The following is a 17,844-nucleotide window of genomic DNA, read 5'->3' as shown; positions in this document are numbered from 1 at the left end:
CCCTCCATAAACTTATCAAGCTCAGTCTTGAAGTCAGTTAGGTTTTTTGCCCCCAGTGCTCCCCTTGGAAGGCTGTTCCAGAACGTCACTCCTCTGACGGCTAGAAACCTTCATCTAATTTCAAGCCTAAACTTGTTGATGGCCAGTTTGTATTTGTTTGTTCTTGTGTCCACATTGGCGCTTAACTTAAGTAACTCCTCTCCCTTCCTGGTATTTATCCCTCTGATGTATTTATAGAGAGCAATCATATCTCCAAACTCTTTGAGTCTCCTCTCATAAGGTAGGTTTTCCCTTCCTAGTAGCCCCTCTCTGCACCGGTTCTAGTTTAAATTCATCTTTCTTAAACATGGGAGACCAGAACTGCACACAGTATTCTATATGAGATCTCACCAGTGCTTTGTATAATGGTACTAACACTTCCCTATCGCTATTAGAAATACCTCATCTGATGCATGCTAGAACTCCATTAGCCATTTTCATGGCTGAATCACATTGGCGGCCTCATAGTTATCCTATGATCAACCAATGCACCCAGGTCTTTCTCTTCCTCTGTCACTTCCAACTGATACTTCCCCAGCTTACAGCAAAAATTCTTGTTAGCCCTAATTGCATGACCTTGCAAACTGCACTATTAAATTTCATCCCATTTCTTTTACTCCAGTTTACAAGGTCATCCAGATTATCTTGTATTATATTCTGGTCCTCCTCTGTATTGGCAATACCTCCCAGCTTTGTGTCATCTGCAAATTTTGTTAGCACGCTCCCACTTTTTGTGCCAAGATTAGTAATAAAAATGTTAAATAAGATTGGTCCCAAGACCGATCCCTGAGGAACTCCACTAGTAACCTCCCTCCAGCTGACAGTTCACCTTTCAGTATGACCCATTGTAGTCTCCTGTTTAACCAATTCCTTATCTACCTTTCAATTCTCATATTAATTCCCATCCTTCTCCAATTTAACTACTAATTTCCCATGTGGAACTGTATCAAATGCCTTACTGAAATCTCTGTATAAGCTCGAAATCTTGTCTCTTTCACCCACAGAAGTTGGTCCAATTCATCTTGTCTCTCTAATATCCTGGGACCAATGCACCCACACGGCAAACATGAGTTCTGTAAGTGCATTGCCAGTGCAATATACTGACTGTTTTTCTAATGCATAATCTGCTGAGTTTGTGTTTTAATAAGTGAAAGGATGCTGGTGTCTGTTAGTTCATGATCATATCTCTGAGATAATTCAAACTATCGCTAAGTATAAGGATTTCACAATGTAAATCAACACTGTATGAGTTGCTCTTTAATTAAAAAGCCTGGAATTTCCATACCTAATCTGGCCATTAGTCAGTCTAGCCTGATGAATGTGCAAATCCTTAAATGTGAAGAACTCGGGGGTGATGGAGCAGAAATGACATGAAACCCTTGAATAAACAGTGTGTGATTGATATGGAGCTGCTCTGTAAAATAATTTTATGAATACTCTATGTTCAGCGGACTATTGGGATGTTTACTGCATGTTGGTGTAGTTTAATAGTGAGCTATTAGGAAACGAAGGTAGGAAGATTATAATGGCTCAAGATAAGACACCCCTCAGCAAATGCTTGAAGATTGTGAGACAATGGAAGAGCCTCTGACTTTGAGGAGTGGGGCTTGACCCACTGCAGAGGCCACTGAACAGTTTTTTAACAAGCACAGCCAAAGCCTGAGAACTAAGAAGACAGAGAACTTCTGGCTGGATAAAAAGTGACTCTCTCCCTCTCCAGGGTGAGGCATGTTCAGACAGATACAGACACCTGCTTGGGTGTCTGAAGAAGCTAGGCCTCCCCAGGCTATCACTGGGTGATGATAAGCCTATAGATAAGATAGACATGCAGGTAGACTGTTTTTGAAATCCCTTCCCCAATGCTACTGTAAAAAGTCTATCAGATGCTAGGTGAGAAACATCTTAGTCTGCTGGTTTCTTATTCACTCCTGAGCAGGAGGTGGTTATCTTGAGCACAACCTGTCCCACAGTGCTGGCTGGCTGTAGGGAAGCTAGTAAACTTGTCTTTGCCCCCTCCATGTTTGGAGAGACCAGGAGTACTGAACATGGCAGTACAACCTCTGGGGAGCATTGATTAAATAGGATTTTACTTTAGTCACCCAACACTCCCAAAGTATCTTTTTATTATTAACAATGAAAGGGGGGAAAGGTGGCTGTGTAGGTGGCGGGCTGGCTGAGTTCCTGTTGAAATGATTACTTAGTGTTGCTGGGATTTTACTGTGGTGTCAATTATGTTAAAGTGCCTCGAGCTTTGAATAGGCATCTTTTTATTATTTTAAATCTCAATAAATAAAATGGATATTGTATTAGAGATTTTATTAACTTTCTCTGAAATCAGGGAAACATAATTAATGTGTGTCCTAGAAAATCTAGAGTCTGATATCTAATAGTATCATCCCCAAACTGCTTTGGTGACATGTAAGCTAATGCGGAGAAACAGCTGGTTTAAGTATAAATAGTTAAGGGTGAGAGGGAAAATAATTAAATCTCTCACAAGGAGTCTCCTGTGGGAAGGAGCCAGTCTGATGAGAAGCAATTTGTATCCTGGAAATGTTGCATGCAATGCTGGAATGTAAATTCAACCTAGAAAGCTGAATAGTTAACTTAAAAAAAAAATAGTGATATTAAGTTAGAGTTCCAGGAAGCCTGGAGATGCTGGGGAAAAAAGCTGTCACAATTTGCAGTTAATGGAGTGTTAGTTTATCATGTATTTAAAAACAGAACAAATGTACAAAATTTTGTTTAACTTTGGAAGACAGAAGCAAAGACTCTAAAGTATGAATTTATAATTTTGGGAGTACTGCAAGAAACCAAACTAATCTCACTGTGGCATTTTGGTAGGTCTCAGAACCATTTAAAGCAACCTTATAAAGGGCTTATGGTCAATGTCATGTATATGCTGAGCTTCTGAGTTTGTTGCTTACGTTACATTAGGGAGACATGTTCAGTTACAGGAAATCAGTTATTCTCCCATTTGTAAAATCTAGACTGTCAAGCTGTATTGAGGACAAGTGGGGGAAGAAGTTGCATAAGGTTTAATTTAAGTTGAATCAGGGTAAAACAGATGTAACTTTCCCAGTTAAAACTTATCTCCTCTCCAAAAAAAAACTTTTTTTAAACTTAATGGTAAACTTGGCTTAATTTAAAACTTTTCACACTCCATTGCATAACCATTAACACACCTTAAAAATACTGCATTAATTCTACTCTGATTTACTTGTGCTTAACTTTGTGTGTGTGAGAAGTCTCATTGAAATTGGGACGACGCATGCATAACGTTAAGCATGTGCATAAATCTTTGCGGGATTGGGGCCTTACTCCTCATGTGTGCCTTCTGAAATCAGTGAAGTTACGTGTGGGGTGAAGTGCTACTCAGTGATAAGGGTTTCAGAATCTGGCCTTCTTATGTATTTCATCATGTAAGCAGAAATTATAATATATCAGCACCAAGGATGGTGGTTATTAAAATGCAAGAGCTAAAATCCAAAGGGTTAGGGTTAAATGTAATAAGTAGAATGTCAGGGTTAATTAAAGAAAATGCTAGTCTTAATTATCAGCAGAAACAGAAGAAGGTTCTGGTTTTTAAAGATGCTGAGTCTTGCAACTCTCACTTGAGGTCAGATAGGAGCCTGGTTGCTTAATCACTTTGGAAAATCAGGTGGAAAATATGCATAGAAATAGACATAAGGTTCAAATGAATCATAATGAAAATATGGTTAGGTAGGGGGGTTAAACATAAATAATAAAACTAGAAAAAAAATTGGAACTAACCACGTGGCTTATCCTGACCCTGACTATTTGCAAGGCTAATTTGCAAGACTATTTGCACACCTTTCATATCTCTGTGTCTGTTTTTTGTATTTTCAGATGGTCAGCTCTTTGGGGCAGAGTTGGTGGCTTCCAGTGGGTTTGTACAGTGGGTGGTACAATCAAGTCCTGATCCTGATTCAGGCCATATGTCACAGCTGAAATATATATATATATTAAATTAAATTAATCAAATTTGTTCTTCTTACAAGGGAACTTTTCAGGAATGATCTTAAATTGAAAACATATGGTAGGCGAGAAGAAAGAAACAGCAGTGGGTTATCTAAAACCATAGAGGAAATGGGGAAGGTTCTCAGGGGAAAGGTGGTGATATGCAGTTAGTTAAATGAGGATAGGAAGGTAAAATGATGTAAAAGGGACAAGGTACTAGTCAACAGAGTCACTTTAAAAAACTGAGCCTAGTGCTGTTCGTACGTGACAATGATAGTCCTGAGACTGAAGATTTCTATTTACAGAACAGCTACAGTAAGGGCAGCAGCTGTTCATGTTCCTGCCCTTGCCAAAGTGTCTGAGTGGCTTCCTGGAGAGACTATCTCTGGGGGCAAGAGGGTGATTCAGTCTCTATCTAATACTTGACCTCAGTACTCTCAGAGTGCCCATTGGTGTCAGTTGTGAAGTTATTTGTAATGTTGACACCTGTCCCCTGGGAACTAGATTGAAAGCCTCGGATCATTTAACATGGGCGGTTTAGTAGTTATCAGAGGTTAACAACTGCTGGTCACTATGGAGCTGGGCTGACTTTGAACTGGCAATGTAGGGGTGAAAGGTTCTTTATCCCAGTACCAGTCAACATAATCACCACCATAATCAGACTTGGTTGGACTTGAGAATAGCTACACAGATGGATTCAGGGGACCACTCAAACATATGTAATGGAAGCTATTCCACTGGCAGTACCTCAATGTATTGCTTTGGGAGTATCCAGGATAGGCGAGGTTCACCAAGGGAAAAGTAGACTAATATGTGAAGCAAGGTTTATTGAGCAGAGGCTCAATATGTCAGCAATTGAAAAGGGTAAAGCATGCATATTGTACCTACAGATTACATATAGTGTGCATAGTTTGTACCGAAGAAAGAGATAGGAGTGTTTGTCTCTTTCAGATTTCTGAAAAGGAAAGTTATCCCAGGAGAGTATAATAGTTTTGGACTGCAACTGCTTTGATTGCTTTTCTCTAACCCCCCCCATAATGAGATACCTCCCTGAGAAGGATATGGGCATCACCTTCCAGCTGTTTTGTTTCTCGATATTGGAAGCTGTTCAGGCAGGGAGTCTCTCTTACTGTATGTATAGTTGGGGCACATAGGCACTACTCTAATACAAAGAAGGAAAAATAAGATCCAGCATTCTGCTACTGCCCTCCCTTCCTCACTGCAAGAACCTGTAACATAATTACTAAGAGCTTCTTTGTTGCGTAAGGTGATCAGGTGAGGATGAGCCTCATAGTTGGCCCTTAGGAAGAAGCTGTACTACAGAATGCCCAATTTTGCATTCTCATGGCTACAGGTGAAGGGTTACTCTTATTTCAGCATAGGGAACAGCCTCCAGTGCTATAGAGCCCAGGAGCCCTGCATAAATTCTTGGGGCCCAGCAACCTCGGAGGCTTTTTTCCCTTTTCTATAAGAGAGGCCTGATAATAGGATTGGGAACCAAAGGGACTCTTCTTAGTGTGACAAGGTGGGTGAGATAATATCTTAGTGTGACAGAAATGGCAATTATCTGCAATATCTTTGGGAGATCTTACTATATTCCGTTTATGTATCATTGTGGGCCAGGGATTGTATGGAATTCTGTGGGAGCAGGGGTGATTAGCAAATTCACTCAGGACCAGTACCACCGCCTGGAGACACTCACATATAGTTCAGACTGGATTCTCCAGAGACCAACAGACAAAGAAAAGACTTTTGAATAAATAGTCTGAGTTTAAACTGACTCAGGGCCTTATTTCTCATCCAGCAAACAGACAGGATCTTCTGCCCAAGTGGGGGGCGGGACCCAATCCTTCCTGGGAAGGTTTGGAAGGACTTTGGCTTACTGAGGCACCACGAGACTGATGAGTTATCTATATGGTAAGCTTTTTAGCATGCATGTAGGTTCTTGTATTGTTTTTAATGTGTTTTCTCTGTTATGCTTTCATTTAAGAATAAATATACTTGCTTGGAAGGGATGTGTGGTAAATTATGCCTGCAGGCAATCATGCTTTTTACAGCCGCTGGCCTGTCTAGGTAGTCTGACTTGCTGGGAATATCACGGTGTAAGCAGGGGACTGTTCAGCCTGGAGAAACCCATTTGGGAAGAGGAGAGATGCAGGTCTCTGCCCAAAAGAGGTGACAGTTGAGGAGCTAGGAGCCTGGCTTGAGGCACCACAGAGGGGGAAAACAAGTGCAGTTACCCTGAACTATGGTGCTTAGACTTCCTCTGTGGCCTTGGGCAAGTTGCATGACTTCTCTGTGCAACTCCTTCCCATGTGCATAGGGGGGTGATATGTTCCTGCTTCGCAGGAGAGATGTGAGGATTAATGAGTTGTCTGTAAAGCACTTTGAAGCTGATAAATATCAATTTGGTTATCAGGAGTCCTAGTACTTCACAATTGAATAAGCCAGTGGTTCTCAAACTTTTGTACTGGTGACACCGTTCACATAGCAAACCTCTGAGTGCGACCCCCCTTTATAACTTAAAAACACTTTTTTTGTCCATTTAACACCATTATAAATGCTGGAGGCAAAGTGGAGTTTTGGGTGAAGGTTGACAGCTCCTGACCCCCCATGTAATTTCCTCGCGACCCCCTGAGGGGTCCCGACCCCCAGTTTGAGGACCCCTGGAATAAGCAATTAATTTAGCAGTATGTTTGATACACTAAAGAATGAGTTACACACTACATACAATACTGAATTTGTGTGTGGAATTTATAGATTGTTGTGTAATAGAACTGCTTTTCAGAAAACAATGTTATATCAAGAGCACTTGGGGAGTTTATAATTTAATTTAAGTGTATAGCCATAAACAATTCTAGAAAGTTAGGGCTGTTATAAGGGTGTGAAATTAGTCTTCTATCAGATTTCTTGAACTAAAGGCAACCTTTTTAAAATTCTGCTAAGATATTTGTTGAGCCTACTAAAATGTGTTAATAAATAGGCCTCACATATCAATGTGCATAGCTGGCACAAAACAGTGGAATTTTTTAGATCCAATTCATGGCCAATAAATCAAAGGTATTATTGAAAGGATTGTTTTAAATAGATAATGTAAATGTTTCTGGAGCAGTTACAGCCCCTGAAACATGCTAGATTTTTTTGACCTGATGGGAAAGGTTTCCCTGAAATATGCTTCTAATTAAGTTTTGTTCATTATTTATGCAGTGTAATTTCCATCTGCACCACTCTTCACATATCTGACTGGCAAGTTCATCACTTTCCAGAGTGCATCTGCATTTTGATTAGCCCTCAGAGAATTGCAGGTTTACTATGGCCATAAATAAACATGACAGCACTTCAAAACCATCATGCCAGTCTTTGCAATACAGCTCGGTTTAAATTCTGCTATAGTGGACTGGAGAAGCTTACATGATAATCAATCCTGAAAACAATTAATAGTTAAAAATACATCAGATAACAAAAGATGTATTAAAAGGAACGTAGTCCGAGAAGCTAATGTTCAATGCAATATTTTTTGTCGGGTTTCCTAGGTGTTTGGAGAGGGATGAAGCTATAGCAGGAATATAGCATAGGTAGAATGGGGGATTCATTCATTGTGCTGCTCTGATTGTATGGCTGCATTTAATTCAGGGGCTGAGCTCATTGGACTGGGTTTGTTTTTTCTATGTAATGTTTTAATTGATGTACGAGCACCTGTGGCTATTGGATTAGCCCTTTGGGTCTTGGTGGCAATTGAAATAAATGAATTAAAGAAAAGATACAGAACCTTCATTTTCCTTGTAGTACAATTTGGCATAGAAAACATTAGTATTCTTGAAGACGTGCTGTGCACTGATTATGTAAGCTGACCATCATGATAATGCTGATATTTTAATATGCTAATAACTTTAATGAACTGTACTACTTTCAGCCCTCAGCAGGGAAATATTTTGTGCTGTAATGAGTTTTTAACTTCAAGGAAGAGTTGTCTCTTACCAAAATAAATAAATAAATAAATAAAATCCCCCAAACCAAAACCCTGCACTTTGTACTGGTTTTAACAAATTTGCTTTCCTGAAATGTATGGATTAGTAGTCATGCAAAATTTTCAAACTCTGGCATATTTGTAAATACTGAATTTAATTGATTTGCTCTTTTCCTATATTGTATCTATAGCTCTGCTTCCAAGTATTTATTCCTTTCAAACATAATTCTCTGATTAATGACTAGATCCTCTAGTAGTTTAATCAATGTGCAGCAAGCTAAACAAAAATAACCCTACAATATATTGCTTAGCTTTAAGGGATGCTTACTCCTGTGAATCAAGCAAGTTTTCAAAGAAGAAACATGTGAAAGTTATTTTTTTCCTACTAGGATAGGCATTTCATTTGGAGAATTATTAATCTGCTGTTAACTTTGTTTCCTGGATAAAAATAGATTTTGCAAAATAAAACATGGAGGATTGATATAAAAATTGCCTGATTTATGAATGTTAGAGCCAGGCTGCTACTACATGTGGTTGAACTGAGCAAACATTACTGGCTTATTCTGTGCTTCTTGATATGTGATAGTAGTACATAAAAAAACCAAACAAACAAACAAAAAGCCAAAACCCACATTTACACTCTCATGGAAATTCATTTAACATTTTCATAACTTACTTTGAAATACTATGGCAGCACAGCCCATTTGTTTATTTTCATTTCATATTTAAAATAATAGACAGAATACAAATTGTGTTAGGTAAGGGAGAGAGATACTAAAATATTAAATCTCTTATTTGAAGGTTGTGTCTATTTCTTTTAGATAATTGAAGTTATTTTGTTTTGAGTATCTATAAATATGGAGTAAGTACTACACATCGCAGACAAAATACTTAAAGTGAAGATTCTTGCAGTAAGCAACATTCTCATTAGAAAAAATACATGGCAGTAATTTTATTTTATTGCTTAGATTTTATTAACTCTCAGTGTAATAATTTAAAGTACTGTCGATAATCACATTCTGTAACAACTTTGAGCCATAAGACAGTTTTGAAGCATAACACTAGACTTCACTGGTATATATAGACAGTTTTATTGTTGTTTTTGTTTTTAAGTCTTAAAGTATTTTCAAAACACATTGGAAATGTATTTTCAAAGGGTCAAATTCACAGCCCAGGTTTTGCCTCATTTTGAGGAGAGGAAAGAGACTAAATTGGTAGATGAATGGAGTAAATTAGTGTTACCCTTGCTAGCCACAAAGTGCCTGTAGTGAAGGTTTCATGTCCTTTCAAAAAAAAAGCAGTGCAAAAGGCAAGCATGAAAACACCAGTCTTATAGTCTCCTTAGTCTAAATTTACCTTGTCCTCACTTCTCTAATTAAGGCCCATATTAGTACTTTATTTTTCAGATGTTTAAAACTAAATCTTCCACCCATAATTTCTTACATTATGCCTGCATTGCAATTAGACACCTGTGGCTGGCCTGTGCCAGGTGACTCGGGCCCATGGGACTCACACTGCGGGGCTATTGGCTGTAGATGTTCCAGCTGGCCTGCAGCCCAAGCACTCTCCCACCTTGTCGGATCCTAGAGCCCAGGCACCAACCTGAGCCCAGAAATCTACACTGCAGTTAAACAGCCCTGCAGTCCGATTCCAGTGTAGACATACCCACAGTACTCATAAGGCCCTTGGGCTCAGCATTGCTGAAGATGAACCAACATGGGCCAAGTCAAAATTATAGTAGTGAGGGGGTGTGCAACGGTTACGTATTACTGATTTATTTAATAGTCTGAAGTTGGAATTTAATAAGACATATTATCCATTAGAGAGGTTTCAAAAAGCATGTGTTGGCATGTTTTAGTTTGTTGTTCAGTGGCTTAATTAGTTGCAACTAATAATGGAAACTGCAATATAAAATATAAATTAGCAAAATGAAGTTTTTGTTTTTAAGGCTTTTCTGGCATCTCAGAGCACCTACTCTAAATTGCCAGCTGTCAGATAGCTTTTTCTATTTTTGCTTAGTGTGGGTTGTGTTATTACCTGGTAATTTAAATCTGCTTAGCACTTAGTTTGATTACATTAATCAGTTGATCCTGGGAATTGCCCTTGCAACATAACTAAGTATGATCATCCCCATTTTACAGATGGGAAAACTGAGGCAAAGATAATTTAAATGATTTTGCCTGAGGTCACATATTAAGGCAGTAGAACAGGTAAAATTTAGGAGCCACCCACTAGGACATGTTATATCTGGTGCATGGATAAGAAGGGCTGTTTCATTTGTCCTCTGCAGTACTAATGGCATTGGGTGTACAAACAGTTCTTATCCACGTGGAAATGGAAGGCTGCTGCCAAGATACAGTTGTTTCTTTTCACTTTTGTATTTGACATTTGGTAAGAAGATCGCTGGTGGCCCCGTGGTCTCAAACTTCTGTATACTCTTTTCAAGTTGTTACTTGGACTAGTTATGCTACATTTTCTCTTTGCTTCTTTAATTTCAGATTTCTGTCATTGGGTCTGTGATAAATGAGAGGGGGGATCCCTCCCTTTTGTGGACACCCAGCCAGCCAGTTGGCTATGGAATCCCTCTTGGTGGTTGTTCTCTACTTGCTTTACCTGTAAAGGGTTAACAAGCCCAAAGGTAAAAGGAAAGGAGTGGGCACCTGATCAAAAGAGCCAATGGGAGGGCTAGAACTTTTTAAAATTGGGAAAAAAACTTCCCTTTGTCTATGTCATATTGTTCTCCGGACAGGGAGCAGTTATGCTGTGAGAAGCTGTAAGCCAGGTATGAAAAACCATTGGATCATACCTAAAGATTGCTTATCTAAAACCCCAGAAATGTAAGTAAATTAGGGAATATCTAGGAAGACGCGATTAGGGTTATTTTATTTTTTATTTTTATTGGCTTGTGGATTCCTCTGTGCTAACCCCAGATGCTTTTGTTTTGCTTGTAACCTTTAAGCTGAACCTCAAGAGAGCTATCTTGATGCTCAATTTTTGTAATTGTTTCTTTTAAGATCTAGCAAAAAGCCTAAGTTCCAAATATATTTCCTTTCTTTTTGGGTTTAATAAAATTTACCTTTTTTAAGAACAGGATTGGATTTTTGTGTCCCTAAAAGGTTTGTGCATATGTTATTTAATTAGCTGGTGGCAACAGCTAATTTCCTTTGTTTTTTTCTCAGCTCTTCCTGGGAAAGGGGGATGAAAGGGCTTGAGGGTACCCCACAGGAAGGAATTCCCAAGTGTTCTTTCCTGGGTTCTCAAAGAGGGGGGGATTGCATTTGAGTGATGGCAGCATCTACCCTTCTAAGATCAGAGAGAAGCTGTGACCTTGGGAGTTTAATACCAGCCTGAAGTGGCCAGTATTAATTTTTAAAATCCTTGCGGGCCCCCATCTTCTGCACTCAAAGTGCCAGAGTGGGGAATCAGCCTTGACAGAGTCTCTGTGAACTTGCATGTTTCACTGAATCTGCAAGATCCCAGGAGTTGAAAATGCTTGACACCTTGCAGAATTAGGCCATCGGGGGAGGGAGTTTGAGCAAGGTCAGAGACTGAGTTGCAATTTCAGTAGGAGTCGAGGCTCTCTGAGTACCTCTCAAGAGTGGCTCTGTATTATCTATTTTCTCTTAAAACCAAAGGTTAATTATGATGGCCTCTCAACATATATCACCGTTAGAAGGGTTGATTGTGATGGTACAAATAAAGGCAATCTTACTGTGTGGTGGAGATACCTAAGACATGTTACTGCCTGCAGGTAATGCAGTCCTAAGGTATCTCTTGTAGAAAACAATTTTGCTGGCTGAAGTTGGTAAGGTGCTTTTTTTCATTCAGTATGTTAATTTCTCAGTTGAATACAATGGGACTTTAGCAAAAAGGTGACTGAACAAGATAAGTTTGATCTTGGCTGTTTCATATCAGAGAACGCTTTCTGTTAAGATTTGATAAGCAAATTATAAAACTTTCAATCTATTTTGGATTAATGTAAGGCATTTATTTGTTCAGGTAGTTTGTTGGCTTCCTTATTAGCATCTGATGTCACTGAAGTCATAATTTAATTAAAAATAAGGTGATTAAGGAAGGCTTAGCTATGTAAGAACTATGGGGGGAAATAGCAGGTTTCAAATATTCATATTTTCCTAATCGTTTGTTTAATTTCGGATTATAAAGTGCACCCAATGCAACAGTCACTGAGCGTACCTACAAAATTAGAAAATGCTTCATAGCATGTTAACAAATATGCGGGAGAGAGAACCCTGTCCATAACATAAATACTCATCCCCTCACCTCATTTATTTAGGGAGAGGACTGGGGAAAGAGAGCTGGTATCTGAAATAGACTTGTATATGGCTTTGGTTTTGGTTATTAGACTGTTGGGTCCAGTGTCTTAACCATGTGCCCATCATCCTGCTTTGACTAAGTGTGGGTGAACCCCTTTAATATTTGGGGTAAACAGCAACCTCTCCCTTTTTTCAAGTTATTTCCCTGTAATTATTCACATCACTTTGATTTTGCCTGATATGAGCTATAGCTACCCCAGGCTTTTCCAGTATCTTGACCAGGACCTGGGAAAGCAAAGAGTCTGCACCATTGGGTCCAGCCAAAGTCAGAGATGTGATAGTCACCTGCATATTGTGATTTTAACTTTATCCCCCAGTGACTTTACATCCTTTTTAATTAAAAGTGACCGAATAGAATCCCCCTCCCAAGGTACCACCCATGAGAGAGCCCTAGGGAAAAGGAGCCAAGAGCTCAACATCATCCACGGACATCTCTCAGAAAGGGAAGAACAAAGCCACTCAGGCAGCTTACCCCAGGCAGGATGTGCAGGCAAGGTGTGGTCTGTGGTATCAAGATTATACTCAGACAAGAATAAAGGACATTTACCGGAAACATCAAGAGGCCAATAGAAGATCTACGCTGGGGAGGAACTGAGCTGAGGGTCTTAATGGAAGTGGGTCCTTACCTGTAGCCCAGCCTGTGTGTGTGTAATACACACAGTATATCTTCTACTCTTAAACATATTTTTGATACACCCTAGGACATGCAATTCTTACTAAAATATTATGTTTACCTTACCTTGTATAGCCTCCTAAGAATAATTGAGTAATAAGCTTGTAATACTGGTTTAGTGATTGCAACACATGAATACAGAGACATATAATCAGTCACATTTCTGCACACTATGTTCAGTGTGAAATTCACCACAGCAATTTATCACAATGCAGCTGATTGCTTAACTAAGCACAAGGAAGTCTCTTATCCCTTCTTCATTAGCTTATTAGACCTGCTTACAAGTATATCATATAAGCCTTACTATAATTTGAAATGTAAAATGACAGTTCTCATCAGTACCATTGCTGTTATGTAATGTTGTTTTAATCTTTCTTCTCTTTCATCAAAATAATTGCCTTCCTCGCCTAATTATTTGAACATTGGAATGTAGGTAGCAGGCAGTAGTGTAGTTTTGAATAACAATGAGGAAAAATATGAATAAAACCTCAGTTTCATATGGAGGATTTCAAAGACAAATGTTAATAAATAATCAGCACATTAAGGTTATAGATTGCTGAAAGTTTTGTTAATTATACTCAAAATATGAGAAGAAATTTGTATAGTGGCATTGTATTTTATGCTGAAGAAAGACTAAAAGATGAACAAGATGAATAAGTTTTCTTGTTTAGAACCAGAAAGCATGGAGTTCGGTGGGAAATGTATGTGTCAGCTTTCTTTTTTTACAGGTATATTGTAGGTAATGTGGCAAACTCATCCCACATGTAACTGTAACATAGGTTTTGTCTACGCTGTGGAGCCTATGCTGGCATAGCTATGTTGGCATAGACCTCCTAATTTATACGCAGCCTAGCATGACAGAAGGAGTTTTTCTGTCAGTGTAAGAACACGATCTCTCCAAACAACATGAGCTACATCGACAGAAGCCTACTTCAGTCAACATAGCTGCATGTACACTGGCTGTCTGTTTTTTTCACACCCCTGATACAGCTATGTCGACATGACTTAAGTGTAGACAAACAGAAACCAGGATAAATTGAAATAAGGAGCTGACATGCTTATAACTGAGTTGGTAATCTGGGTCACTGACTTTACAAAGTATCATCTTCCCAAAGTTTTGTTTCCCTAGAGACCTTTAGATAATTTAGGTTGTATACTGTGTACCATGTGACTAATAATTCTTATGCCTATTGTTGCCTCTTGGTGCACAGAGGGATCACATATGTTGCTCCACGTGCATGCCCGTGAGAGAACTTACTCCATGCCTTAGAGTTACCACCTCAGAGGACAGAATTGTATGACCCACATGACTAACCAGGCAGCCAGAAAACCTTTTTGAGTTGGGAGGTAAGGTATGTGAACAAGTCCCTTGAACTCTACATTCCACACAATTGAGGTATAAATACCTTGTTCCCTCAGTTTCTTTCTGTCCGAGTGGTTATGGGCCCAACCTGCCTTTTTCTCCAATAAGTTACTTTTACATGAAGAGTTATGAATAGCTCAAAAGTAGCTTTCAATAGTTAAAGACAGTATAGACACAAATCTTAGTTTGCTTTCTTTTGCAGTGTTTGGCTGATTTGTTGACATTTTACTGTTTTGGGGATCTACTTGGGCTTTATACAAGATGAGAGATCTGTCTAGGAAAACATGATTGAAGCTCATTGGTGGGCTGCTCATTGAGTGGACATGACAAGTATTTTTTGTGACTTAGCAAATGGGAGAGTGTGCTTTGGGCCCATTGCTCTATGATGGGTGTGTTAGATATGTGTGTGAAGCTTAGAGTAAGGCCACTATGGTCTGTAAAGAAATGGAGATAAGAAAAACATCCCAAAATTTTGGGGAGAAAGGAAAAATATCATCCCATATTGACAAATTATTTGAATCTTTCCTTACATCTTCCAACACCCAGTCCTCAGTTGATGAAACCTTTTTCTGTCATCTTAGCTGCTGAAACCCATTGCCAAACTTGCACTTCACAACAAAACCCACACCCCAGGAGCAACCTACCCTTGTCAGTGACAAAAGCCTATATCTTTAAAACTGCCAAATAATTCCAGGACTAAATCTTGCAGCATGACATTTCTGAAACAGTAGAAAATAACTGGAAAGACGAACAAAACCAGAATTTTATTCAATTAAATATACAAATAGTAACACAAACTATACCAGACTGCCTTTCATTTCAATTCCTATTGAAGTTTTAAAAAAAAAAATAACCAAAGAACACCCTCCCCACACATCCCAAATCTTTGGTTTTGAACACACATGCTCTCTCCAATTCCCCCCCCCCCCCAGCAATTTCACACAAAAACTGCAACCCCTTGTCAAATTCTATACAGATATACCACAGAAATCACAATATTTGGTGCATTATTTAAATTCCACCTATCACTTTAGAATTAGGAGCCTAGTTATTGGATATATATTGTAGTAACACTGTCCGAGTTTAAGATAGGCATGTTTAATGCTAATCTTGCTGCACTAAGGGAGTTAATTTTGCATTCCACCCTGGCAGTTCTAGCTACCTTTTTGCAATCATTGACTTGCTCCTCCAATCCTCCCCTCCTCCTGGCTCCACTCCTCTCTCTGCGTAGAATCTCAGCAATTTCTTCCAAGAGAAAATTGACAAAACACAACGTGACCTTCCCCCCACTTCCTAGCCAAAGGTCAGATCCAATACTATATCCTCATCTTCCTTGACCTGTCAGCTGCATTCAACACCATAGATTGTTCCGTTGCTTGAAATCTTGTTTTCCCTTTGCTTCTGTGACTGACCTCTCCTGGTTCACCTCTTATCTCTCTAATTGCTCCTTCAGCCTGTCCCTTAGAAGATCCTCATCATCCCCCACAACTTTTTCTGTGGGTTCCACAAGGCTCTGTCCTTGGTCCCCTTTCTCCCTCTACACCTTCTCTGCGGATAATCTCATCTGTAAATGCAAATTCAACTACCATCTCTGTGCTGAGGACTGACAGATCTACTTTGTTCCAGACCTGTCTTTCTGATCGAACTAAAAACTTGGTCTGCCTCCTTGCCATCTCCTCATGGATTTCTAGCCATCAGTTCAAGCTTAACAGAGCTAAAACAGAGCTCTCCCGCCCCCGCCCCACCTCCCTCCATCTCCTTTCTCAGTCACCGTAGACAACACCATCATCCTGCCTGTCACTCAGGCCCATAATCTGGGTGTCATCTTTGATTTGGACCTCTCTGTAGGTCCTCACATCCAAGCTATGTCTAAGTCTTGCCAACTCTTTCTGCATAACGTCTCTAAGACAACGCCTTTCCCATCCATCCACACAGCTAAAACTGTCATGCAGCCTCTCATCTCTATTATTGCAATATCTTTTTGTCTGGCCTACACAAATGCAGTCTTCCCTCAGTCATATCCACTAAGGATAGTGCTGAAAAGATAATTCTCTTAGACTGTCATTTTGACCATGTCCCCCCTTTCTTTGAATCCCTTTGCTGGTTTCCCCTTCTCTATTGCATCAAACGTAAGCTGCTTGCCTTCTCTTTCAAGGGATTTCATGACTTTCTTCTCTCATCCACTATTGAGATGACTGCTCCCATCCTTGATCAGCCAATGATGGCAGCCTCCATAGTCCACTTGTTAATTTTTCAAACAAGCGCCTTTTTGATTTCTCCCAAGCTGCACCTGATGCTTGGGAGGAGCTCCTCATAAACATCGGTAAAAGCACCTAGTTATTTTCCTTCGGATTCCTTCTTAAAACTCTTCTTTGCTGTGATGCCTACAAAAACAACTTGACAATGGTTAGGCAGCTGCTGTGCTGATTGCACTGTCTATCGTGATGACCATTATTGTCTCATTGTTTCTCTGTACTCCGCCACATATCTGTCTGTAGTCATCTGTTCTCTCTTTTCTTAGACTTAGATTACAAGCTCTTTGGGTCAGGAGGTATATTTTTTGTTCTGTGTTCATACAATACCTAACACAATGGGGTCCTGGCCCATGACTATGACTCCTAAGTGCTATGGTAATACACATAAATAAATAATGTGTCTTCAGTTCCCAGGCACCAAGAGATAGGTTCCCACTCTGTTGGTGGGATACCTTTTATGACCCTGCGTGTTTTATTCATGCACATGTATAGCTTCCAGAACACACTGCAGTTACTTGGCTATAGCAATTTTAGCTAAATGAAATGGCAATCTCACTAAGAAAACTGTTCCTTGAATTGAAATGTGAGTTCACTTGTGTTCTGTGCTTGTCTACTTTTTACGTGAATTGCAGCTATAACTAACTTGAGTCTGGAGGAGGATTGATTCTTCACCTTTTCTGAGATCTAACTTCATTACAGAAATACCCAAAGGAAATACCAATCAGCAGAGACTGCCTCAAATAATTTCAAAGCATACTAGTGAAAACATGGCAATATCACGTCAATGGACGTTTCTAGTTTAATTTTCTTAAAAGTACCAAACCTTTCGAAATAATGCCAGTCTTGAGAACTTTCTTTCTATGCCTTAAAAGAACACAAAATAACTTTCCACTCTTTTATTAATGATTTACAATAGTAGAACTATAGGTGCAAGGGAAATATTGTATTGTACCCTGATGAGATTTATGCATACTATACCAAGTAGCAGGTGGTACCTGTAAATGATACATGCAGTGTTCTGGCAAGTGCTGCAGTTGTTGAGGTCTTGGCCAGTGCGGTAGAAGTTGCGCCTGAAATAGACAATAGCTGCTGTAATTTATATAAAAAAGTTGTGAACTGAAAAGTTAGAACTCTTACAATAAACCTAACTCCTCTTTCCAGGCATTTTAAGTATCCTAATCACAAATTTAACACTGAAATTTGTTGCTAAGAATCTGGTTTAAAACCAACCAAAG

The 17,844-nt window shown here is 39.3% G+C and overlaps 2 protein-coding genes across 2 annotated transcripts in view; one reads left to right on the top strand and one right to left on the bottom strand.

Annotated features, from left to right (window-relative positions):
- DOCK2 (dedicator of cytokinesis 2) overlaps positions 1–17,844 on the top strand; it is a 500,992-nt gene that overhangs the window by 249,026 nt on the left and 234,122 nt on the right. The gene's annotated exons all lie outside the window — the stretch shown is intronic.
- Positions 1–17,844, bottom strand: part of INSYN2B (inhibitory synaptic factor family member 2B) — a 30,011-nt gene that overhangs the window by 8,168 nt on the left and 3,999 nt on the right. The window contains exon 2 of the mRNA XM_065410089.1: positions 17,605–17,679. Coding sequence (XP_065266161.1) covers positions 17,605–17,679 — 75 coding nt within the window. The remainder of the gene's footprint in view (positions 1–17,604; positions 17,680–17,844) is intronic.

This window comes from Emys orbicularis, chromosome 8 (assembly GCF_028017835.1).
Source record: "Emys orbicularis isolate rEmyOrb1 chromosome 8, rEmyOrb1.hap1, whole genome shotgun sequence".
Lineage (NCBI taxonomy): Eukaryota > Metazoa > Chordata > Testudines > Emydidae > Emys > Emys orbicularis.
Note: the sequence above shows the minus strand (reverse complement) of the source record. Positions and strands in the feature narration are given on the sequence as shown.